At 43.5% G+C, this 26,897-nt stretch overlaps 1 protein-coding gene across 1 annotated transcript in view; it reads right to left on the minus strand.

Moving 5' to 3' along the window:
• DUS4L (dihydrouridine synthase 4 like) overlaps positions 1-26,897 on the minus strand; it is a 69,623-nt gene that overhangs the window by 24,122 nt on the left and 18,604 nt on the right. Inside the window, exons 8-11 of the mRNA XM_066634009.1 lie at positions 15,658-15,758; positions 10,500-10,650; positions 4,329-4,464; positions 1,106-1,217 (exon numbers count right to left, since the gene is read on the minus strand). Of these exons, the coding sequence (XP_066490106.1) occupies positions 1,106-1,217; positions 4,329-4,464; positions 10,500-10,650; positions 15,658-15,758 (500 nt within the window). The remainder of the gene's footprint in view (positions 1-1,105; positions 1,218-4,328; positions 4,465-10,499; positions 10,651-15,657; positions 15,759-26,897) is intronic.

The raw sequence follows: 26,897 nt of genomic DNA on the forward strand, positions 1-26,897 counted from the left end.
GTCAGTGTTCGAAACTGCCAGAAATCCTGCAAAATCCAGACTGAGCACGAACTGTCAGAAAAAAAATCCTCCTTTACCTCAGTGTTAGTTCAAGAGAACCCAAGTTTAAAATGGAAACTAACAAAGCTATTACAAGGAACTACCACAATCTGAAGCTCTCTTCTGTTCCTATTAAAAAGTGATGCTCTCAGTTCAAATGATTGTAAATAGGGTTTCTTAGTGATACATTGCAAAACCGATTCCTTCAAATAACAGCAACAAAGTCACATTTTGTACTTACAGAATTAAAGCAATTTATAGGATAAGACATCTATAGCGTAAACCTTGTATGTCTACTCAGGTCAGTCCCACTGAACTCAGATAAGTTCATTTCAACATAACTTACTCCCAGCTAAGTGTGTATAGGACTGGAGTCTGAGATACTTACTATAAAGAATATTGTTTTGCATCTGCAATCTGTATACAATATATACCCTAGAACTGTGTGCAATGTAAAATAGTGCTTCCCAAAAGTTTTAGCATTGGGACCCACTTTTAAAAATGACATTTTAATTTGGGGGTATGTAAATTACTTCATAAGAACATAAGAACAGCCCCACTGGATCAGGCCATAAGCCCATCTAGTCCAGCTTCCTGTATTTCACAGCGGCCCACCAAATGCCCCAGGGAGCACACGAGATAACAAGAGACCTGCATCCTGGTGCCCTCCCTTGCATCTGGCATTCTGATATATAGCCCATTTCTAAAATCAGGAGGTTGCACATACACATCATGGCTTATAACCCATAATGGATTTTTCCTCCAGAAACTTGTTCAATCCCCTTTTAAAGACATCCACGCCAGATGCCATCACCACATCCTGGGTAAGGAGTTCCACAGACCAACCACAGGTTGGCATTCTAGGTTGGCACAGGTTCATACCACAGGTTAGCATTCTAGCTAACAATATTCTTCTGCAAACCAGGCAAGGGTGTTTGCAAAGTTGTTTTATAAAATGTTTTAAAAGCTTTTCACGACCTACCAAAAATCAGCTCCTGATGCACTGGTGGGTCCCAACTCACAGTTTGGGAAACACTGCTCTAAGAGCAAAAAAACAACAACATACCACTTGTAGATTTCTTTAATTCTTTTCTCAATTCTTCAATTTCTTGCTCTAATGTTTTATTGGTTGCATCAGAATGCCCATCATTTTCACAATTCTTTTTTTTCTTCAATGACTACCAAGGAAGAAACATAACAATCATTTTTAGCAATTTCAACTTTCATACAAAGTATGAAAAAGTGGAACTAGTACATTCTAGCTGGAACCACACAGCAAAGTGCCTTTTTTAATTGCAGCATAGATGAAGTCCAGTTGCTTATGCCCATTCCTCTGGCCAAAACATTTCAAACTATAATTTCCTAAATAAAGTTATCATGTTGTTTTCTGCAATGATGAGTCCCTTTATGCTTTCATATTAACCTCTACCTGGTATCAAATCAACGTACTCCAAAGTTAGGACTGAACATATAGCACTTCCTTAATTTTCTCTGTAAACCACTTTGTGAACTTTTATGTTGAAAAGTGATATATAAATACAGGTGGAGCCTGTTTATCCGTGGAATTTCCATTGGTGGATCTATCTCCCTGCACCTGCAGGAGTCAGCCTTGGTCCCACCTGAGCCCTTCAGAAGTGACCAGAGCTGTGCTTCAGTTGCCTACAGAGGCCATTCTGAGGCTTGTGGAGGCTGCGCACAGCCTCCACAAGCCTCAGAATGGCCTCCGGAGGTCCTAGAGAGGCACTTCTGGTTTTCAACTGGTGCCTTTCTAGGACTATGCGCAGCCCCCACGGGCCTCAGAACAACTCCAGTCGTGTTTGGAGCTCAGTGGATCCCGAAATCACACGATCTGATTTCATGTGGAATTTTGTATCCACAAGGATTCCAAGAATGGAACCCTCGTTGATAACGAGGATCCACCTGTATTCTTCATATTTTGTTACACTGATGGCTGCTGATGCTTCATGGGGAAATACCTAGTCATATCTGAGTGAAGGAGGAATTTATTAGATTCTCTCATCTTAGCTACATTAACAATGAGATTTGTTTTACATATGCAGCAGTAGTTGGAAGTAGAATAGACAGCACCACTTCAGTAGGTGAGAGAGAATAGGGGAAAATGATCATATTTTTGATTGCTTTCCTCATTAAAAGCTCCTTACACACAGAAAATAAACACTTCTGGCTGAGACCCTTTCCTTCTGATGTTCTAGTTTTCATTTTCAGGGATGTTTTTTTTATTTTAAATGGGGTAGAGCATTCAAAACTGAAATACAGATGTGTGTTCCTGTATCCATTCAAAACTCCTCCCGTGGATACAGAAACCATGAACACAGGAGAATATCTCTGTGGGGCCCCTTGCACCCATTAATGTTGTTTAGATGTTTACCACAGCAAAATGTTTTATTCTTTTACAAGATGCTGTCAGCATGCAAGCTTGTAGTTAGAGATGCTTGAAAAAGATGTTTTTTACTTTACTCAGAAGTAAGCCAACTGTATTCAGTAAGATTTACGAGCTGAAATTCTATCTTACTGGAAACAAACACCTCTACGTTATTGATGTGCAGGCAGCCTGAATGCTTGACAAGACTAGAACAGAAAATTGAACATTAACAGGAAGCTGTTAACTTTCTATCTAGTCTCTTCCAGGATTCAGGCTACCTGCACTTCAAGCTATAAGCTTGAATGCTTATAGTGCCCTGTAAAAGGAAGCAACATTTCACCATGATAAGCATCAAAACAATGTTAATGGATTTATTTATACATTTATCCACGGATAAATGAACCCACAGATAAGAGGGATGCTTGTAATCCTCCTGAGCCAATGCAGTCCATTTGGCCACTAACATGTCCTGCATAGGTAGACCAGGCGTATAAGGAAGCACAATAAAACAGCCTCTGATGAGATAGAAAGCTAAAACTGCTACTGTTAAGTTTTTCTATTGCTCACAAAAATTAAAGGCAGTGCAGATAAGATGCATCACACACCAGATTTTCATGTGATAACTCTCCTGAAAAAAATCTCTGAAGCCCAATTGTGCTGAAAATCCTCTATAGAGGATTGATAGCAGCCATTTTCAACCACTGTGACATGGCACACTGGTGTGCCACGAATGGTCCCCAGATGTGCCACGGGAATTTGCGAGAGGGTCATTTATCAATAGGACCATTGGGGTCCATTAAGTAAGGACCATTAAGCGAGCCCCCACTGACAGCATAGTGTGCCTTGTCAATTGTCAAAAAGCTGATGGTGTGCCTTGACCATTTTAGTGACTTGCCAGTGCGCCACAAGATGAAAAAGGTTGAAAATCACTGATCTATAGAATAAAAATAAAAGCCGTGAAAAATTGCCATGAAAAACATTCCGTGTAGTAACTACACACAAGGCTGAATAACAGGTTACTCACTACTGTGATAAGTTTGCTTTAGAGTTTGGGAGCAGAACTGTTGCTGCCACTGTGCTCATATGAAGAAAAAAAATGCAAAGCAGCACAGAGGCCTACAATGTCCATTCTGGAAAATAATGACTAGGTTCCTTTTTGGTTTAAGATTAAAAATTGGTATGAACAAAGCATGCACTATACTGCTTCATATACTCAATGGCCACAGAATCACCAATAGCCTTGTGAGAAGAATTGTGTTTTTAATGTCACTTTTTGTTAATTTGCCCTCATTTAATCCCTCAAACTGCTTTTTCCTTTTAGGTTTTCAAGCTTCTTGGGGACAGGACTACTACTACTACTACTAGCACTACTACGTAGGAAAAAAAATACCATAAGCCACCTTGGGTACCTCCTGATGGGGCATGCAGAACAGACTATATATTTTAAATTAATAAATATGTAACCACAGTAGGAGTGATATTGATTTCGTTATTAGTATACATAAAGGAATGGAAGAACATTCATTATTTTAGTTAAAATATTACAAAAAATGTTCTTTATGCATCCCTCCCATCCATAGGCACTGTAACAGTTAACTATTACTGCTTGTTCAGACTTGTACATGAGGATCCAAAGAACTACAACACTTGTGCTGTGTGCCCATGGAGGCTTGGAACCTCAACCCGTCACATTCCAGCTTGATTTTTGCAGACTTCTGTATGCCATGTCATGACAGAAACTGAGGGATTGTCCAAAAGCAGATGGTATGAATATGAGTGTGCTCATGCACACTCTAACAAGTAAAAAAATACCACTAGCCATGTCCAAACCCTTGGGTGTGCCTAAAATAGCTCTTCAGATCCCAACAACAATGGTATAAACAAACAATTTAGCAATTAAACTTACTTCCTGCAATTTTTCATTCTGTTCCAAGCATTTTCTGGCAGCTTTGCTGGTCTCAGCTACTTGAGTTTCCAGAGCTACCTGGGCGCTCATCTCTCTTGCCAACTGAGTGATGAGGGAAATGGTACGTCTTAGTACACTGTGGGAGGCAAAAAGGGTATGAACACATTGCACAGTATGTTATCAATAGAAGCTCAGTTACACTTGTTTTCCTAAATCTGTCCCAAGCATTTATTTTATCTACCCCAAGGTTTTATGCCTTTAAAACAAATGAAGAGATGGCAGATAACCAATAAAACTGAAAAGCATTACATGTGAAAAACATCAACTGTTTTACTTGTTTTAGTAGATGAACTTAGCAGGTGAACATAGAAGAACTATAGTAAATGAACCATTTTACAGCTGAAAATGAAGTCCGCACATCTAAGTTGTTATGTGTTTTGAGAGAGGAACCTTGGGTGTGTCCCAGTGTAGAACAGGGTGCACAAAAACCAGCAGACACAGCAGAGTCTTTGAAGTAGCTGTTGTATAGTAGAGCAAGGAGGTTCACACAAAGAATAGTCAAAATACAGTCCAGGTCATACACGTAGAGTACAGCAGTCCAGCTTTACCTTATCCAAATCAGTGTCCACAAATCAGTCAGTTAGTCAGTCCAAGGTCATTCAGAGCACGCGCACGCACGCGCGCGCACGCACACACACGCACACACACAGAGTTATCAGTTTGTCAAAGTCTCCGGCAGCAGTATCACAGTTTAACACCTACTGCTCTAGTGGAGCTGCAGACTGGGGTTTAAGTAGTCTGATCACCCTATCAGATTCTGCTCTGTTAACTAGGGTGTGGCAGGCTCAGGTGCAGAGTAATTCTGCTGACTCACTGTGACTCAGCAACCTGCAACTTTCCATGAACCAACTTAGTTAGGTTTGTCCCTGGCTCAGCCTGGACAGAGAGCTAACATAAGTTTCTAAGACCATTCGTGAATCAAACATGGGAGTAGTATCAATTGGTTTGTTAGATCATGCAGACTGCAAATTTCTGTGGCAGGTGACAAATATCCTTGTCAGAGTGGAGTGAATTAAAAAAACAAAATGTATCCAATGTTTAGCCGAATGACATGCTTGTTTTTACTAAAGATACAGCAAATATGGGCTGTGTGGTCTCAGATAAAAGGTTTGGTTGTTACAAAATGCAATACTGTAAAACAAATTGGATTTATTTCAATAAATGTGAAAAATCACATACTGAGTTTAAAGATAATGCTACAATGACCATTATGCATGTGACAATGTATTAGGCTTTTAAAAAACCAACTTCTGTTAGTTTTTTCATTTTACAGGTGGGGCCTCGGTATACATGGCAGATTCATTCTCGGACGTCGTCCTCCCCATTAATACCAAAAACTACAGATAGGCAAATCCGCAGTTTCGACCCTGTAAACCCTCCAAAGGCAATGGGTGTTATGCTCTGGTTGCCTCCGGAGGGCTTTCTGACACCCATGACAGCTGCACGTGGTTGCCTGCAGTCTCTGTGAGCTTCTGAATGCTTGTTATGGGCAAAAAAAATTGTATTCGAGTCCCTCGGGAAACCAGAATTTTTTACGGTTTTTATGCCTTTTAAGGCATTCAGAAGCCCAGGGAAGACCTTGCTTTCATTACTTGCTTTCAAGTTTGTTTTTTAAAATTCAGATTTGTTTTCATTACTTTCAATTTCTATTCATTTTTATTTTAGTGCTTCTCATCATTACTTTATTTTCTATTTTCCATGGGAGACTTGCTCAGCCTTGACTGCTGCTTTCCTATAACCCTTGTTGTGTTTCATCCAAATGGGATTTTATTTTTAGGCATTGTATTATACCTTCAAGGCATCATAACTGTCAAATTTCAGATAAGTTAAATAGTCTGCATGCTAGAGACAAAGAAGTTGTTCAGCAGAATGAGATTTTCATTTATTTTGATGGGATAGACATAGAAGCTTTGTCTGTTACTTGCAACTTCCATGTTTTTTATCCTATTCTATTAGACGTTTAGCCATTTTATAATTTTAAAAGGCATATAATTAGCAGAAGCTTTGCATTGTTTTCAAAACATTCAACTAAACTACCATGAAACAACACAGGTGTTGTACCAGTCTGGACTAAAAATGTCAGCAATACACTCAAAAAGGGAGATAGTAAAGGTGATATTACTACAGATGGTCCAAATGCAGCTCCTGTTGCATCTGAAATCAAATTTTAAAATATTAACTCTTTTTCCAAAAATAAGCTACAGGCACACGTAACACTGCTTGGCTAACACTGAATTGCTGGGAATCTTGGAAGCAAAGTCCATAGACTTCGTGGAGGAGAGTGATTTGACTCTTAAGTTTTCCTTGAATGTAAGACAGTGGCCAGATGCCTTAATTAAAGTAGCAGTTATGGCAGAATTTCACTGTACTGATAAACCCAGAGTTTTAGAAACATGCCAGAAATTTGGAGCATGGCTCTGTGAATGAATAGATGAGAAATTCCAGACATGATTAAGTTCACTTAGTATGCAACGCTTACAGGATGAGCTCACTGAAGACTGCAAGAAGACAGCATCATCCCCCCCCCCCCAAAAAATCAAGATACTTCTTTCAATAAACATAAGCAAATTGCAAGGCCTAAATTTTTGTCACATGAAAATGGAAAAAAGGAGATTTTTTTTTTTATTAAGGACTTCATGAAGAAGAAAATATACTTCATGGTCAGGATAAAGCAATGACTAATCAATGTGCTATAATGTGCCTAGTGAACACACAGGAAGGAGATAAAAAGATAATACTGAATGCAGTCTACCAGGCTGAGCAAGGAGCTAAAACGGACACTCATTACTCACTTGATATTGCACTTAAGAGTGGCGGTAGGGATAGGCCAGGTCACGCACTGACTGAGAGCCCAATCCTATCCAACTTTCCAGCACCAATGCAGCTGTGACAATGGGGCATGTGGTGCATCCTGAGGTAAATCATAGAGGTTTCCTCAAGGTAAGGAAACATTTATTCCCTTACCTTAGGCCTATATTGCAGTTGCATTGGTGTTGGAAAGTTGGACAGGATTGGGTCATGATTCTCCATGTGCATCAGAGAATCCACCTGGTCAGATCAATCCCTTAATCCTCATTAGCAGTGGCAGCACCCAGTGCAAAATGGGAAGTAGGTCCGAGTGGAAGGTTTTGCCTTAGAGTCCCAAGCAAGTCCCAAGTTCCTAACATTGACATTGCTTTCACCACTGGACATCACTGGACTATACGTAAGTAAGAAAGGTAAGGTAAGAAACGTCATCTTACCTACAAAACTCATGGGTACCAACAACCATGTGGTTTTGCAACCATATGTTCAAAAACCCACATGGAAAGCTCCAAACTCACAGATTAAGAGGGAGATGAGTGGGAAAGAGATATTTGCATATTCCATGTCACCAAACCTAAAGGATGAGGAAACCCACATTTTGCTTCCTAATGTGTGCTTATTCTGTGGGAAATTTCCATTGCCGCTTTGGTTTCTGCACATTTGGTTTCTGCCTCAGGCATACAAGGGATGCTCGCTTTGAACACTCCCACAACATAGTTTGTGCAACATGGAAAACTCAGTAGCTAACCTCCCACATATAGAGATATGAGAGGGAGCACTGCAGAAGTACAGGCCTAAGAGAGGACTGTATTAGTTTAGAAAACAGCATTTATTAATTGAGGGCCTAATCCCATCAATTTTCCAAACCTGATGCAGCAATGCAAACAGGGCATGCACTGCATCTTGTGGTGCTGGTGAGCAGTCAGAAGCCACCTCAAGGTAAGGGAACATTTGTTACCTTGGAGATGCACTGCAGCTGCATCAGCACTGGAAAACTGGATAGGATTGGACCCCGAGTCCTACTGCTCTTCCCCAGTTTACTTCAATACACCCCATCCAGTTACTTAAGAATATAAGAAGGGCCCTGCTGGATCAGGCCAAAGGCCCATCTAGTCCAGCTTCCTGTATCTCACAGTGGCCCACCAAATGCCCCAGGGAGCACACACGACAACAGACACAACCTGTGTCCCGGTGCCCTCCCCTGTATCTGGCAATCAGAGGCAGCCTGCCTCTAAAACCAAGAGCTTGCAAATACCTACTATGACTTGTAACCCGTAATGAACTTTTCCTCCAGAAATTTGTCCAATCTCCTCTTCAAGGCATCCAGGCAAGATGCCATCACTATTTCCTGTGGCAAAGACTTCCACAAACTAATTACACACTGGGTAAAGAAATATTTTCTTCTGTCTGACCTAACTCTCCCAACACTCAACTTTCGTGGATGTCCCCTGGTTAAGTTGTTATGCGAGAGTGAAAAGAGCATCTCTCTATCCACTTTGTTTATTCCCTGCATGGTTCTGTATGTCTCAATCATGTCCCCCCTCAGACAACTCTTTTCTAGATTGAAGAGGCCCAAACATTGTAACCTCTCCTCATAGGGAAGTTGCCTCAGCCCAGTAATCATTCCGATTGCTCTCTTTTGCACGTTTTCCATCTCCACCATATCCTTTTTGAGACGTGGCAACCAGAACTGGACACAGTACTCCATGTGTGGCTTTACCATCGATTTGTACATTACAATATTAGCTGTCTTATTCTCAATGCCTTTCCTAATGATCCCAAGCATGGAATTAGCCCTCTTCACTGCCGCCACACATTGGGCCAATACTTTAATCGAGCCGTCCACTAGGACCCCAAGATCTCTCTCCTGATCTGTCTCAGACAGCTCAGAACCCATTGGCCTATATGTAAAGTTTTGATTCTTTGCTCCAACGTGCATGACTTTACACTTACTTACATTGAAACGCATCTGCCATTTTGCTGCCCAGTCTCCCAGTTTGGAGAGATCCTTCTGGAGCTCTTCATAATCTGGTCTTCACCACTTGGAAAAGTTTGGTGTCATCTGTAAACTTGGCCACCTCGCTGCTTAGCCCTGCCTCCAGGTCATTTATGAACAGGTTGAAAAGTACAGGTCCCAGGACAGATCCTTGGGGCACTCTACTTTCCACCTCTCTCCACTATGAAAATTGCCCATTGACACCCACTCTCTGCTTCCTGGACCTCAACCAGTTCCTAATCCAGGAGAGGACCTGCCCTTTAATTCCCTGACTGTGGAGTTTTCTCAGCAGCCTTTGGTGCGAGACCGTGTCAAACACCTTCTAAAAGTCCAGATATAGGTTGAGCCTCATTATTCGCATGGGCTCCGTTCCAAGCACTCACATGGATGGCAAAAAACGCACTATAGCAAATCAATTTAAAAAACAAAGTTTCTTTGCTCTGGTGATTTAAAAACAGCCTTGCTGACCTTTTGACTCTAAGATAAAAGAGTCATTAAGAAGACAATCCATCAATCAGTCCTCCAAGCACTTCACTCAGTCCTTCCCTTCACCAATGCAAAGCCATCACCTTTCTTTCACATACTCAGGGGGAAGGGAGGGGTCGCCTGGAGAGAGAAGGATTGATGGATTGTCAGCCAGCTGCCCCCCCTTCTCATTAAGGAGGCTATTGTTAAAGGACTGTTCAGTTTTTTAAACTGATTTTAAAGGGGTGCATTTTTCCCCTTCTCCAGGGATCAGCACATTCCTTCTCATTTGCAGGGGCCACTCGTGTTGAGTCAAATCTGTGTATAAAAAAATCCATGTATAAATAGGCTGGACCTGTATATAATGTCCACAGGTTCTCCCACATCCACATGCTTATTGACCTTTTCAAAGAATTCTAAAAGGTTCACGAGACAAGACTTACCCTTACAGAAGCCATGCTGATTCTCCCTCAGCAAGGTTTGTTCGTCTATGTGTTTTGAGATTCTATCTTTGATGAGGCATTCCACCATCTTACCTGGAACAGACGTTAGGCTGACTGGTCTATAATTACCCAGGTCCCCTCCCCTTTTTAAAGATCGGTATGACATTTGCTATCCTCCAATACTCACCAACATCTACATTTTTCAGACACATGTATACTCTTTCCCTCCTCTACACTCACTTATCAATTACCATACTGACATTTTTATGAACTTTGGGCATGATTTGTTCTATTTCACCCACCTATGCTTTTGGTCAAGAAACACAATCCTTTTGTCCCTTAGGGACAGAATTTCTTACATAAGGCAAAAAGTAGATTCAAATATGACTTTATTTTACTTACAGCCAAAGAAACAGGGAGAATCCTGAGATATAAAGGTTTCGTTGTGATCTAAAAAGTTTCATCTGAAAGTGATCATATGGATTGGCACGTCCCTGTGTGCTTTTTTCAATTAAGTGCATGTTTGAGTACTTCCTAACTTCTCTTACTGCATCTATAAGCAAAAAAATGAAAAAGAGAAAAGAAAAAAGTTTGGTTGAAGTTGTTTTCTAATATCTCCTTTAACATAACAATTCAAATTTATATGCAACATTTCAACACCAAGAGCCATTTTGTACATTACTTTTTTCCAACAGTGCAGAAAATTGTGTTATGAAAACTACATAGTCACAATATGTTCACTATATAAAGAAAAAGAAAAAAGTGGTGGAACTGCGGAAAACATGGAAATCATGGTTGTTAGAGTAAATAAGAGCATAAAAATGAGTAAGTGGGGGTATAGAATAAATCAGAGTTTCTCAAACCATGAGTCAGGACCATTTGGTGGGTCATGACCCATTTTCTGGTGGGTCCAGCAGAGTCTCCAATGACAATATGGGTGATGGAAAGATCAGATGATGAATTGTCTCAAGCCCTGAGGCTATTCAAAAATCAGATAGCTACTAATTGTCCTGTAAAAAGTTGAGCTCCTGCAGTTTGCAAGCTTACTTAAATATAGGGAGATAATGTTCGAGTGTCTTTTTCTGGCTTTTCCATTCCATTCCATCAATGACAGGGAGTGGGGGCAGGTTAACCCATTTCTGCCCAGCCTGCAGGTGTACACATTTGATCCCTGTTGCATATATGCAATGTTGGGCAGAAATGGCTTAAGGCTGGGTCACATAACTAATCCCCTCAAAAAGCCTATTCCTTAGATATTATTATTATTTAATTAAATAAATTAATTATAACAGGGGGAGAGTAACTAGCCCACCTCACCCCAGCAGTGTCTTTTCTAGTGACTGTCTGCTGGTGTTCTTTTGCATCTTTTTAAATTGTGAGCCCTTTTGGGACAGGGAGCCATTAGATATTTGATTTTCTCTGTAAACCGCTTTGTGAACTTTTAGTTGAAAAGCAGTATATAAATACTGTTGTTAATAATTATAATAATAATAATAGCAGCAGCAGCAGCAGCAACATTTATATACCGCCATTACTCCTCTGACTTTATTCAAGGCGGTTCACATAGGCTGGCTTTCTCTAAACCCCCGGGGGGGATTTTTACAATAACAGAGAGGTCCTATCTTTCAAGAACAGCACAACATTTCAGATGGATCTTTCACTGTCTGGTCTCACTTCTGGCCCGCAGTTGCCTCTCACGCTGGCTCCTGACACTTGAAGGGCAGCCAAGATACTTCTTCACTCACATCAAAGAGTAGGTGGAATAACTCAGTTCAGCTTGCCTCATTACAAGAAATGGATTGTGTTTTTTGCAAATAAATAAATGAAATATTACTTGTAAATAAACAAAAATATTATTTCTTTCTAGATCACCTTTTTTACAATAATAGCATTTGCCATAACAGAATTAGACGTGTTGGGGTCAACCTTATGCATGTCTACTCAGAAGTAAGTCCCATTAGAGTCAGTGGGGTTTACTCCTGTGTAAATGTGGACAGAATTGCAACCTCAGAGCCCAACCCTATGGTGTCTTCTCAGAAGTAAGTCCCATGCTAGTCAATGGGGCTTACTTCTGGGTAAGTGAGGAGAGGACCTCAGAGGCAGATCTACTCAGAAGCAAGCCCCATCCGAGTCAACGGGGCTACTCCCAGGTAAGGAGTAGCGGCCAGGACTGCAGCCGCAGCCACCCTGGCGCGCCAGGACCGCCCTCCCTGCCCCGTGCCGCGCCTCCTCCCGGGCTCCCCTTACCTTTCCTCTGACCGCGCTCGCCCTCCCGCTGGCCGCAGCCTCGCAGTGCCTGGCGCCCGAGAAAAGCGAGATGCAGCTGGGGGCTGGGAAGGGAGCGAGGCCGCCCGCGGATGCTGGGCGGAAGGGGGACAGAGGCGGCGGCGAGGGGAAGAGGTGGCCCGATGCCCCCCGCCCGGCTTGCCGGCCTCAGCAGCAGTGCCGCCTCCTCGGGGGGCCCCCCCTGCCGGGCTCATGGGGTGCCGCCACGCGGGAGTCTCCTCCTCCGCCTCCCTCGCAGAGCGCTGCCCGCATCCTGGGGGGCGAGTGGGACGGAGGCTCCTCAGCTGAAGGCCATCTCCGGGGGGGCTGCGGGGAGGGCCGGGGCTCCGTCGCCGAGGCGGGCAGGCAGCCCCTCGTCCTCCCCTCCCTCCTCCTCTGCGGCCGCCCGCCCGCCCCTCCCCCCCACCCGGCTGCTGCTGCCGCTCAGCTCTGCCGCCCGCCCGCCCGCTAGCCAGCTAGCTCTCCTCCTCTTGCCTCGCCCACCAAGCCCGCATCAGCGGCCGCATCAGTGAGGCGGGAGGGAGCCGGGCAGGGGGAGCTACGGTGGCAGCGCGGGGCTGGGGGGCGCTCTGGGGCTTTTTCCCGCCCTTCATTGAAGTTCATTGGCCCGCCATGTTGAAAGGCGGGCCAATCAGGAAGCTCCTGGGCTTTTTCCCGCCCCTTTCAACATGGCGGACGGGAGGCTCGGCGCGATCGACCGGATTTTGCTTCGCGAGCTACCGGTCGATCGCGATCGACGTTTTGAGCACGCCTGCTCTAGGGCTTCCCCGGGCCACCTAATGCTTTTTAAAGGCATAAAAGTGTTACTTCCAGTTTTTGGTTGAAAACCAGAAGTAGTGGGATTTTTTTTTCTTCTTGCCTCTAACAGTCATTCTGAGCCCGGCAGAGGCCATGGGCAGGCATGCGTGGCCTCAGCTGGGCTCAGAAGACCCTCTGGAGGTGAGGGGAGCAGAGCTCCCTTCTGGAGGGGGTGCGCAGCAGGCCCTGCAGACTTGATCCACAGTTAACTGAAACTGTGGATATGGAATCAGCGGATATGGGGAGCCCCTGTACATCAAAAAAAGTTTAATTTTGTGCATAAATTGCAGCATTTAGCATAGCCTTTATTTTGCTATGTAAACGTCTGTGAAATTTTTTTGCCGAGAAGTAACATATTAAATATTCTTACCAATAACGGTAACTGAAACTACCTTTAAGATCGTAAAAAGTTTTCAGATGGTATTTTAATATGATGCTAAATGATTATGTCACTGCTGCCAAGGAACACATGATTACAAAACAAATATGTGGCAATATTATTATAATCAAGTAACAAATGCAATTTAATATTTAGCAGTAGGAAATACAATAGAACTCTTCCACCTACAAAAAAAAAAAATCAAGGATGGCCAACAGCTCAGTGCAATTCCTCTACAGGAAACTCATCTTCACAAATGGCTTCTTTTCATATGGAAGCAGTTCCACCACAACTAAGAGAAATAGCACCACCTGCTGATTTTCCTGAGATTACTTCCCGCCATGAGCATTCTCTGGTCTCCCATTCCAGCTCTTAATTCTGCTTCACGATCTGATGAAATGATAGCAAAACATGATTTGCCAGTAATTACATTTATTCTGTAATAAAACTTTTGCTAGGTTCTCCTTATCTCTGCTGCCTGGGCAAAGAGGTACTTTTAAAGTGGACCTCTGATATTCAGCAGAGAGATAGCAACTGTCTCTTTTCATACCAGCACAGTATCTTTTCCACTAGCTGTTCACTGGGGTCTCTTTTGCATCCCTTTTCTGGATTGTGAACACTCTGGGACAAGGTACAGTCTTTTCACTTATTTTCCTACATAAACTGCTTTGTGAGCTTTTTTGTTTTTTGAAAACAAATGGAACAACGACAGCCACTCTTTATATCCTTCATAGATCTCACGAAGGCTTTCGACCTGGTCAGCAAGGACGGCCTCTTCAAGATTCTTCCCAAGATTGGATGTTCACCCAGGCTCCTCAGCATCATCAGATCTTTCCACAAGGATATGAAAGGCACTGTTGTCTTTGATGGCTCCACATCAGACCCCTTTGACATCCGAAGCGGAGTGAAGCAGGGCTCCGATCTTGCACCAACCTTGTTTGGGATTTTCTTCGCCGTCCTGCTGAAGCATGCCTTTGGAACTGCAACAGAAGGCATCTATCTCCGGACCCGATCAGACGGAAAGCTCTTCAACCTCTCCAGACTGAGAGCAAAGTCCAAAGTTCAGCTGAAATGTCTGCGTGACTTCCTCTTTGCCGACAATGCAGCTGTCACTACCCACTCTGCCAAAGATCTCCAGCAGCTCATGGATCGTTTTAGCAAGGCCTGCCAAGATTTTGGACTGATGATCAGCCTGAAGAAAACACAGGTTTGTGTACCTTGGCTCAACGAACTCCGACACTCTTTCTCTCGATACCAAGCTAAACAAACGCATCGGTAAAGCAGCTACCACGTTTTCCAGGCTCACCAAGAGAGTCTGGTCCAACAAGAAGCTGACAGAACATACCAAGATCCAGGTCTACAGAGCTTGCGTCCTGAGTACACTTCTGTACTGCAGCGAGTCATGGACTCTTCACTCACAACAGGAGAGGAGACTGAACGCATTCCACATGCGCTGCCTCTGACGCATCCTCAGCATCACCTGGCAGGACAAAGTTCCAAACAACACAGTCCTGGAACATGCTGGAATCCCTAGCATGTATGCACTGCTGAAACAGAGACCCCTGCATTGGCTCGGTCATGTCATGAGAATGGATGATGGCCGGATCCCAAAGAATATGGAGAACTCGTGCAAGGAAAGCGCCCTACAGGTAGACCATAGCTGCGATACAAGGACATCTGCAAGAGGGATCTGAAGGCCTTAGGAGTGGACCTCAACAGGTGGGAAACCCTGGCCTCTGAGCTGTGCCTCAGGCTGTGCAGGCTGTGCCTTTCCCAGTTTGAAGAAACACTTGGCCAACAGACCGAGGCAAAGAAGGCAAAGAAGGAAGGCCCACAGCCAGGGAGACAGACCAGGGACACACTACACTTGCTCCCAGTGTGGAAGTGATTGTCACTCCCGAATTGGCCTTTTCAGCCACACTAGACGCTGTGCCAAAACCATCATCCAGAGCACGATACCATAGTCTTTCGAGACTGAAGGTTGCCAACATAGGTATGCCCATTCTTTAAAATAAATAAATAAATTCTGTACCTTTTGCTTTTCCATTTCCATGCATCCAATGCATACTACTATTAAGAAACAGATTTCTTACTTACCAAGAAATAAAACAATTAATAGAATTATAATTGCAAGGAATGCTTTGTTCCAAAAGTTTGCAATTTTATTCCACAAAGGGATCATAAAAATCTTCTGCCATCTGTAAAACAGAAGCACAGTATTTCAAATAAGTTAATATATGAAAAGGTAGTTAATACAAACATTTTAAATATTTGATTAAATTTACTGCAAACTAGTTCCCAGCAGTTTTTCAAATGCAACATACAGGCTGAGCCTGGTAATTCCTGAGGGTTCCTTTCCAAGAACTCAGTGGATGGCAAAAAATGCACTATAGCAAATCAATTTAAAAAACAAAGGGCACAATCCTAACCCCTTATATCAGTGCTTTCCAGCATTGACATAAGGGCAATGCAGCTCCGAGGTAAGGGAACAAACATTCCCTGACTCTGAGGATGCCTCTGCGAGTGACACCCAACTGCAGGATGCCGCATATGTCCCGCACATTGGAAAGCACTGACATAAGGGGTTAGGATTGCACCCAAAGTCTCTTTGTTCTGGTGATTTAAAAACAGCCTTGCTGACCTTTGTAATGCACACAAAGACAATCAGTCTCTCTCCAGGAGCTTAGGCTTCACTAGGTGACAGCAATCCCTCCCTTCACCAGCAGCCCTAGCAAGGGGGAAAGAATGGAGAAGGTGATAATCGCTGCCATTTAGCCTTCTTTCACCTGCTCAGGGGGGTGGGAGGAGTGAAACCTGCAGAGAGAATGATTGATGGATTGTAAGTCAGCTGCCCTCAATGGCATTGTTAAACAATTGCTTTCCTTTAAAGGGTCCTTCTCATCAGCTTTGAGATAGAAAAATCTGTGGATAATTACCTAAAGTACCTAACATTTTTGCCAAGATAATTACCTAAAGTACCTAACATTTTTGCCAAGTAATCAAGCTCAAATCACTTCACCTGATCTCCGGGTCAATCACAGGACAGAGCTTTTCAACTCTGAAAAGTTTAGTTTCTTGCTAAAGCAAGCTCAGTAGCAGCAATGCAAAGATCATTTGTTTCTATAGTAACTTTCCAGCCGAAGTTAACCTTTTATTCTCCTCCATTCCATTTTGCAAATGCTATTGCAGCCTGGTTCTGTTTTGCATTTAGCAGAGATCTGTTTCTTTCAACATCAGGATGGGATCCTCCTTTCCATTTGAAACAAAGTCCCAGGCTACAATTCGATGCACCATTACTTAAGAATAACATCCATGGAAAGCAGTGGGTCTACTTCTGAGTAAAAAGGGTTGCAAATATATGCAGCTGCATCTCTCTGCTGTGAATTGAATTGCACACTCTCAGTTATGGGTTATATGTAGAGCTTCTGGCTTAACACACCAGACACCTTAAAGGTGGATTTGATTCATGGATCTCCTGCAGTGGTTCCCAACGTTTTTCACTTGCATATCCCTTGGCAGCCCATTTCCATAAATTGTACCCTTCATATTAGCAAAATGTTTGTAATAATACAATCCCTCATCTCCACTCTAAGAAGACCCCAGACTTCATGTATCCATCACATATTTTCTCTTTTCATCTGTTTGAAGAACAGAAGACTCTGCCTTTACACCAGAAGTGTGCTGAGAAATTCTGGGTGATTGATCACTTTCCAAATTATGTTTCAGCTTTTTTGCTGTGCTGGTTTTCAATCACTGGTTCATACATGAATTGATGACCAAAAACTAGCTATTCCTGGGGCTCACAGCCAACTAGCTACCTCCCTTCCTGCCTTGCTGGTCCTTGCAAGGCATTCTGGAGTATGACCTGCCTTTTTCTGCCATTCTTTTTCAAGTACAGTGGTGCCTCGCATAACGAAAGAGTTTTTCGATTGAGTTTGGTAACTCGCATAACGAAAGTTTCTGGCCGTGCTTCGCATAACGAAAAATTTTTAGGTCCGTGCTTCGCATAACGAATTTTTTAAAAATTAAAAATTTTGTGTATGCTTCAAATTTTCGAAATCCTCTGTACAGTATGTATGCCTTTAAAGAGCATGTAATAAACACTTTGTAAACCAAATTTGACTTCGTTTTGACCTTTTTTGCCCATAGGAATGCATTAATTAGATTTCAATGCATTCCTATGGGAAAACGTGCTTCGCGCAACGAAAATTTCGCATAACGAAAGGACTCGCGGAACGGATTAATTTCGTTATGCGAGGCACCACTGTACCCCTAAAGGTCCTGTTGAGTGTCCCTGGGAGTACATGAATACCAGGTTAGGAACCACTGTTTTACTGGTATGTTGTTTACAGTGCACTTACTCTGATAGTATTTACAAAAGGTGCTGACCAGAATTTAAAAAGAATAAAAATGTATCTTATGATCTTTTACTATGTTTTTAATAAAATAGAGACTGTACAGTTCTTACATAACAATTAGTGGTAGGTTATTTTTCAAGATCTGACAAAGTCAGACAAAACTATAGTTAGATAACACCCTAAGTTTAACCCCTGACTTATCTGAGTGTCATAGAAAATTCCATGATTTTTGGCTTAAAACCTGTGCTCGACTTATCTGTGGGTTCATCTTATGGGCGAGTGTCTGCGGAAGGTTGCACCTGTAATCACTTGCATGACTGTCTCTCTGCTACAGTAAAAAGCAGTTTTTTAAACTGTGATTTTAAAGGGATGCATTTTTCCCCTTCTCCAGGGATCAGCATATTCCTTCTCATTTGCAGGGACCATTTGTGTTGAGTCAAATCCATGTATAACAAGAATGGACCTGTAGTTTGATTTTAAAATACAGATACAAAGAAATTGTAGGTATACATGTAACTCTCAAATAAGGCAGAATAGATTTCTGTGTTGCTTTGCACTTCTTCAAGAATTACATAAAAAAGGAATAACTGCATCAGCTACAGCTTTGTCTATATTATCACTGCAGCCAGTGATAGGAGAAGGCACAACCTGTGGAAATCAGTCAAGATCTGCCAACACTGCTTCTATTTAACAAGACAGACTCTGTGTCTTTAGCATCCAGGTTTAACGAGACTAATTTGCTACTTCCAGATCCTCTTAAAGCTTTATTCTGAAGACAAAATCCCTTCATGTGTGTATTTAAATCACACCTTCAATTATCTTGTTAGCAGAGCTGCCACAGTAAAGTTGCTTTGTCAGAATAATCCTTATGCTGATTACACTAATTGGGAACAGCTGTTTTCAAACTGGTGTAAGGTTGCAGTCCTATGTTATTGAACACAATGGGACTTAATTCTGTGTACACATGCATAGAATTGTACCATCCATCAAGACTAATAACAATGCTTTAATGTCCCATGAAGTTTGACCTTGAAATTCAACATTATATGGAGATGCAAGGAAGCACTGCAAAGTAGTGATGTTATTTAATTGATTAAAAATATTTATATGTTGCTTTTCTTCCCCAACATGGAGGTGTGTGTGTCAAGATGGCACAATCAAATGAAAATAAAATACGAACAAAATATCAGAAGAGGGCACAACAAAACCACAGTGCCAACTAAAAACAACAACAAAATCCAAATGCCTAGCAGAACAAAAACATTTTTGCATATCTGCAAAAAACAGACAAGATGGAAGCAAGTGTCCTATAGAAGAGAACTCCACAAAGCAGACACTACAATGTGTCACTGCCAGCTGTGCATCCATAAATGATGGTACATGCAGGAGGGCCTCCACAGAGGGGGTTGGCCAGCTTTCAAATTATTGACAGTTGCTATACTGGATACCATGGGGAGGGGGATGTATTGGTGTTAATAACTGATGTTTAAACTTGGCTGTGGAAGGCCCAAATCCTAACCCACTTTCCAGCACAGGCATAGCTGTGCCAATGAGACATGTGCTGCATCCTGCAGTTGGGGAGGCACTCATGGAGCCCTCCTCAAAGTAAGGGAATGTTTGTTTCCTTATCTAGGACTTGCACTGACCATGTTGGTGCTAGAAAGTGGGTTAGAATTGTGTCCAAAGAGATCTAGAGTTGTGCAAGGAGGAGCACAGAGTCATTCAGTTTCAGAATTCCTTCTTAGTAGAACTCTCTCCTCAGAATAATACGTACTTCTACTGTCCAACCCCTAACTACTCTTCTGCAGCCACTAGTCAAATGACAGTTTCCTTCTAGTCACAAATCTCTTGATTCTGCCATACCATGGAGATCAATTCTTATCCGCGTTACAAACAGTAAACAAGTCACTCAACATTAATGTTTCTGCTCAAGAGATGTGTGGTTAATTTTCAGTATTATAGCTGAAACACTGAGAGAGTTGAAATATAGCAGATGCCATAGCTGCATCAAATTGTACACACCAGTGTTTCTCAAAGCTGTTCCTCCGATGTACCACTTGCCCCAATGCTCTCCATGGAAGAACCACCAGAAGGAACTGGTGATGATGTCATTGCCAGTTACTTCCGGGTTCAGAGACCCTGACAGGAGTTCCCAACAATGGTAAGAGGCTCAGGGTGGATGGGCGGGCAGGCAGGCAAGGCTTTTCAAGCACATGGAAACCATGTGCTGGAGCTCTGCCCACCACGTCAAGCTGAGCCTCCGACCACCATCTGAAGCTGCCGTTGTGATCTTGCTCTCAAGGCCACAGGTGCCGCACATACCACTAGTGGTGTACACATCTATTTCAACAGGGCTCATCACCTGTTTGTGATTTTCCCCTGGTACTGCTTTAAAGCATATGGAAACAATACAAAACCAGTTTCACCAGACAGAAAAATACAGAAGTATTACAAAACAGAATACAGACAAATGATTGTGTTGGCCATGATACACAACACAACATTAGCTCTAAAAAGCTACTGTGAAAAAGTAATATACAACCTTAAACTACTCAAAAACAGGTAGTATTCCAGCAATGGACATATTGTCGTAAGCATTTGTTTAGTATTCAATATCCACCCATGTGAAAAATATTATCAGTTTTTAAATCAAATTTTTATTAAATGAAGAAATGCTTTTGTCCATAGCCATTTTAATCCTTGACTATTCTCCTTCTAGGGATTTCATTCAGAGAAAAAAAAATCATGATATTTTGGGAAATGTAATAGGTTTGGTTTCTTTATTTGAATATTCAAGCAAGTCTGTGCTGGAATAACTAAAATCTCTGGTAATGCTGATTCAAGGTGTTTAAAAAACTGTTCAGGGAAGTGCAAAACCAGTTCTTCCAAATTCCTCAAATTGAGATAGCAGAATTCTGAGGTATTAAGTATTTCTTCCTACATGTGTAGATGTTGGTGCTCAAATGCTGACTTTTGCAGACATTAATTCTTCTGAATGAAACACACACACACACATCCCTTTTAGGTATTTTAAAGTTTCATGTTTTACTACTTTTCTTTTCAACTGATCCACTTGGCTTACTTTACATACGAACATAAGAACAGCCACACTGGATCAGGCCATAGGCCCATCTAGTCCAGCTTCCTGTATCTCATAGCAGCCCACCAACTGCCCCAGGGAGCACACCAGGTAACAAGAGACCTGCATCCTGGTGCCCTCCCTTGCATCTGGCATTCTGACATAGCCCATTTCTAAAATCAGGAGGTTGCACATGCACATCATGGCTTGTAACCCATAATGGTTTTTTCCTCCAGAAACTTGTCCAATCCCCTTTTAAAGGTGTCCAGGCCAGATGCCGTCACCACATCCTGTGGCAAGGAATTCCACAGACCAACCACACGCTGAGTAAAGAAACATTTTCTTTTGTCTGTTCTAACTCTCCCAACACTCAATTTTCATGATGTCTCCTGGATCTGGTGTTATGTGAGAGTGTAAAGAGCATCTCTCTATCCACTCTGTCCATCCCTTGCATGATTTCGTATGTCTCAATCATGTCCTCCCCTCAGGCGCCTCTTTTCTAGACTGAAGAGGTCCAAACGCCATAGCCTTTCCTCATAAGGAAGGTGCCCCGGCCCAGTAATCATCTTAGTCGCTCTCTTTTGCACCCTTTCCATTTCCACTATGTCTTCTTTGAGATGCGGTGACCAGAACTGGACACAGTACTCCAGGTGTGGCCTTACCATCGATTTGTACAACGGTATTATAATATTAGCCGTTTTGTTCTCAATACCTTTTCTAATGATCCCAAGCATAGAATTGGCCTTCTTTACTGCCGCTGCACATTGGGTCGACACTTTCATTGACCTGTCCACCACCACCCCAAGATCTCTCTCCTGATCTGTCACAGACAGCTCAGAACCCATCAGCCTATATGTAAAGTTTTGACTGAATTTGCCTCACCACTGCTCCCTGTTCAACCTCCTGATAGCCACAAACCCCTCTCCTGCCGTTCCCCTGCATTCCGTCTGCCTCACCACTGCTCCCTGTTCAACTTCCTGATAGCCACAAACCCCTCTCCTGCCCCTCCCCCTGCATCCCGTCTGCCTCACCACTGCTCCCTGTTCAACTTCCTGGACACTGTCGCCCTTCAAGAGACAAGGCTGCCAGATTCCGGATCTGTCAAGGAGCGAAATTTCTCATTCTTCTGGCAGGGAAAACCACCAAATGAAACCAGGGAACATGGGTGTTGGCTTTGCGGTCAGAAATACCCTGCTGAAATCCATCATCCCACCTACTGTGGGAAGTGAAAGAATTTTGTCCCTGCAGCTCCAGTCATCAGCAGGACCTGTCACTCTCATCAGTGCTTATGCACCGACTCTGTCGTCTCCAGCAGAAGCCAAAGACAAATTTTATGATGACCTGGCCACCACTATCAAGAAGATCCCCGTAAAAGAGCCATTGTTCATCCTCGGCGATTTCAACGCTAGGGTTGGTGCTGATAACAGTTCGTGGCCCACTTGCTTAGGTCAGTTCGGCACTGGGAAGATGAACGAAAATGGCCAACGCCTGCTAGAGTTTTGCTGTCATCACGGTCTCTGTGTCAGCAACACGTTCTTCAACACGAAGTCCCAACATAGAGTCTCTTGGAGACACCCAAGATCAAAGCACTGGCACCAGCTCGACCTGATTCTCACCAGATGCTCCAGCCTTCCCAGCATCAAGATCACACGCAGCTATCAGGGTGCTGCCTGTGACACCGACCACTCGCTGGTGTGCAGCAGAGTGAAACTGCAAACAAAGCGACTGTATCACACGAAAAGGGAAGGAAGACCTCGCATTGATACGAGCAAGACCTGGGATCAGAGAAAAGTGGAGGAATTTGCACGAGCGCTTGAGGAATCTCTTCCAGGCCCGGTCGATGCAAACGCATCCAACAGATGGGAACATTTCAAGAATGCCGTTTACAACACCGCCTTGTCCATATTTGGCAAGAAGACCAACAAGACAGCAGACTGGTTTGAAGCCCACTCTGAGGAGTTGACACCAGTCATTGAGGAAAAGAGGAGAGCTCAAGCAGCATACAAGGCCTGTCCCAGTGAGTGCAACCTGCAGGTCCTCCGAGGTGCTCGCAGCAAAGTCCAGCAGACTGCCAGGAGATGTGCTAACGACTACTGGCTCCAGCTCTGTTCCGAGATACAGATAGCAGCTGACACGGGCAACATCAAGGGGATGTATGATGGTATCAAGCAGGCCCTAGGTCCAACACAGAAGAAAATTGCCCCTCTGAAGTCTGCAACAGGCGAGGTCATCCAGGATCGGGCGCAGCAGATGGAACGCTGGGTGCAGCACTACTCTGAGCTATATTCCAGAGAAAATGTAGTCACCGAAGAAGCGCTGAACAACATTGAGTGCCTGCCTGTGCTGGAGGAGCTTGACAGTGAACCAACCCTAGAAGAACTTCACGTGGCCCTGGACTCCCTTGCCTTTGGCAAGGCACCTGGAAAAGACAGCATCCCTGCTGAAGTCCTAAAGTGCTGCAAAGAGATCATCATCACTGAGCTGCATGAAATCCTTTGTCTCTGCTGGAGAGAAGGTGGAGTACCTCAAGACATGAGGGATGCAAACATCATCACTCTGTACAAGAACAAAGGCGACAGGGGTGACTGCAACAACTACCGTGGCATCTCTCTCCTTAGCGTTGTAGGAAAGTTGTTTGCCCGAGTTGCACTAAAGAGGCTCCAGGTACTTGCAGAGAGCGTTTATCCAGAATCACAGTGTGGATTCCGAGCCAACAGGTCCACCACTGATATGGTATTCTCCCTTAGACAACTGCAGGAGAAATGCAGGGAACAACGACAGCCACTCTTTATAGCCTTCATAGATCTCACGAAGGCTTTCGACCTGGTCAGCAGGGATGGCCTCTTCAAGATTCTCCCCAAGATCGGATGTCCACCCAGGCTCCTCAGCATCATCAGATCCTTCCACAAGGACATGAAGGGCACTGTTGTCTTTGATGGCTCCACATCACACCCCTTTGACATCCGAAGCGGAGTGAAGCAGGGCTGTGTTCTTGCACCAACCTTGTTTGGGATCTTCTTCGCTGTCCTGCTGAAGCAGGCCTTTGGAACTACAACAGAAGGCATCTATCTCCGGACCAGATCAGATGGAAAGCTCTTCAACCTCTCCAGACTGAGAGCAAAGTCCAAAGTCCAGCTGAAATGTCTGCGTGACTTCCTCTTTGCCGACGATGCAGCTATCACTACCCACTCTGCCAAAGATCTCCAGCAGCTCATGGATCGTTTTAGCAAGGCCTGCCAAGATTTTGGTCTGACAATCAGCCTGAAGAAAACACAGGTCATGGTTCAGGATGTGGACTTACCTCCCTGCATTACAATCTCTGCACATGAACTGGAGGTTGTCCATGACTTTGTGTACCTTGGCTCAACGATCTCCGACACTCTTTCTCTCGATACCAAGCTAAACAAACGCATCGGTAAAGCAGCTACCACGTTTTCCAGACTCACAAAGAGAGTATGGTCCAACAAGAAGCTGACGGAACATACCAAGATCCAGGTCTACAGAGCTTGCGTCCTGAGTACACTTCTGTACTGCAGCGAGTCATGGACTCTTCACTCACAACAGGAGAGGAAACTGAATGCTTTCCACATGCGCTGCCTCCGACGTATTCTCGGCATCACCTGGCAGGACAAAGTTTCAAACAACACAGTCCTGGAACATGCTGGAATCCCTAGCATGTATGCACTACTGAAACAGAGACGCCTGCGTTGGCTCGGTCATGTCGTGAGAATGGATGATGGCCGGATCCCAAAGGATCTCCTCTATGGAGAACTCGTGCAAGGAAAGCGCCCTACAGGTAGACCACAGCTGCGATACAAGGACATCTGCAAGAGGGATCTGAAGGCCTTAGGAGTGGACCTCAACAGGTGGGAAACCCTGGCCTCTGAGCGGCCCGCTTGGAGGCAGGCTGTGCAACATGGCCTTTCCCAGTTTGAAGAGACACTTGGCCAACAGTCTGAGGCTAAGAGGCAAAGAAGGAAGGCCCATAGCCAGGGAGACAGGCCAGGGACAGACTGTACTTGCTCCCAGTGTGGAAGGGATTGTCACTCCCGAATCGGCCTTTTCAGCCACACTAGACGCTGTTCCAGAACCACCTTTCAGAGCGCGATACCATAGTCTTTCGAGACTGAAGGTTGCCAACTAGATTTTTTGCCCCAATGTGCATGACCTTACACTTACTGACATTGAAGTGCATCTGGCATTTTGCACTGCCACTTTCTGCCACAAGAAATCAATAGTAATTTCTATTGATTGTGGCAGTAGAAATCTGCCACAATCAATAGTACGGGCCAATTATTTTTGTTTCATCAAACTGAATATACCTAATGACATAATGCCACTGATGACATACCATATTTAATTAGGTCAAGTATTGGTGGAAACAAATGTACAAATAAGAAACACTGTAGTTGTCACTGGTAGTATTACAACCACTGTGATTCAAGGGAGAGTATCGCATAAGAAAGCCCTGTTAGATTAGACCAAAGGCTCATCTAGTCCAAAACCCAGTCATCAGAGTGGCAACCATATCCCACCAGGAAGCCTACAAACGAATGAAGGAACAGCCCATTCCCACTACTATGACCAAAAATGGTCCTATACCACAACTGAAAAAGGACCACTATGACATACACAACCAGTTGTAACTGTTGTTACTACTACTACATTATTAATTCTGCAATCAAAATTAGCACTTCTGATTGACACCAGCGGAACAACAATTGTGGTAACTTTACTGCCATGTGACAAGTGAAACTATGCCTCTGAAAGTCTCATGTGACCAATAATGTCTGTTTTTATTTATTCTATCTCACTTTTTCTGCACATGATGAAAAACTATAAAAAATACAACCAATATAAAAATAGGCACTAAATCAGCAGTAGAAAACAGAAATTAAAGCAAACAGAAATCAAAGCAGACAGAGAGAAAAGTCAGAACCCAAACATTCATAAAAAGAACAGAGGCTAGCCAAAAGAGTCAGATCTTCAGTAGGCACTAGAAAAGCAACAGTGCAGGATCTGCTAAACCTCACAGGGTAAGGAGTTCCAGAGGACAGGAGCAACAATTCTGAGGGAGGTGGTATCTATAAGAGGACTCTCTCTTTTAGAGCAGGGGTAGGCAAATTTTCAACTTTAGGGATCCTGGACCTTTTACAATTGCACAGAAGAGGGAATTCCAGCAGGTGCAGCTTGTCATCTCACAGATAACAAGATGCACCTGCTGAAATTCTCTCTCCACAATTGTTAAAGGTTCAGGATCCCTAAAGTTGAAAGTTTGCCTAGTCCTGTTTTAGAGGATGGAAAGACTTGCATGGGGAGCAGGTTGTCCTTGAGATATTTTAGTTCTAAGCTGCATATTGCTTTAGGAGGAATAACCAGCAACATCAGTCATGCCCAGAAACATACTAGTTGAAAACATTGCAATAACCTCTGGACACGATACTAAGGTGTGAGTAACCATGCCTAGGATGGTCTGAAACAGGAATGGATGCAACTGCTATAGCAGTCAAAACTGAGTAATAGTATACTGAGCCATGGCTGTCACCTACACAGATGTGTCACCTGCACATCTGGGAGCATGATCAGGTCCAGAAGTACTCCCAAATTGCACACCTGATCCTTCAGGGAGTTCAACCCTATCATACCAATGCCACCACAGAAGGTTTTCTAATCTTGTCCAGATTTAATTTCATCTTGTTTGTCCTCATCCAATCCATCATGGATTTCAGACCATTTCAGAACCTCTCCAACTAGGGACAGTAAAAAGATGTATAACTGGGTGTTATCTGCATACAGGGACAACCCATGTTAAACCCCTGGGTGACCTCCTCCAACAGTTTCACATAGATGTTAAAGAGTATGGGGGAAAAAATAAAACACTGTAGGATCATCAAAAGATA

The sequence above is a fragment of the Tiliqua scincoides genome, chromosome 7 (genome assembly GCF_035046505.1).
Source record: "Tiliqua scincoides isolate rTilSci1 chromosome 7, rTilSci1.hap2, whole genome shotgun sequence".
In the NCBI taxonomy this organism is placed as follows: domain Eukaryota; kingdom Metazoa; phylum Chordata; class Lepidosauria; order Squamata; family Scincidae; genus Tiliqua; species Tiliqua scincoides.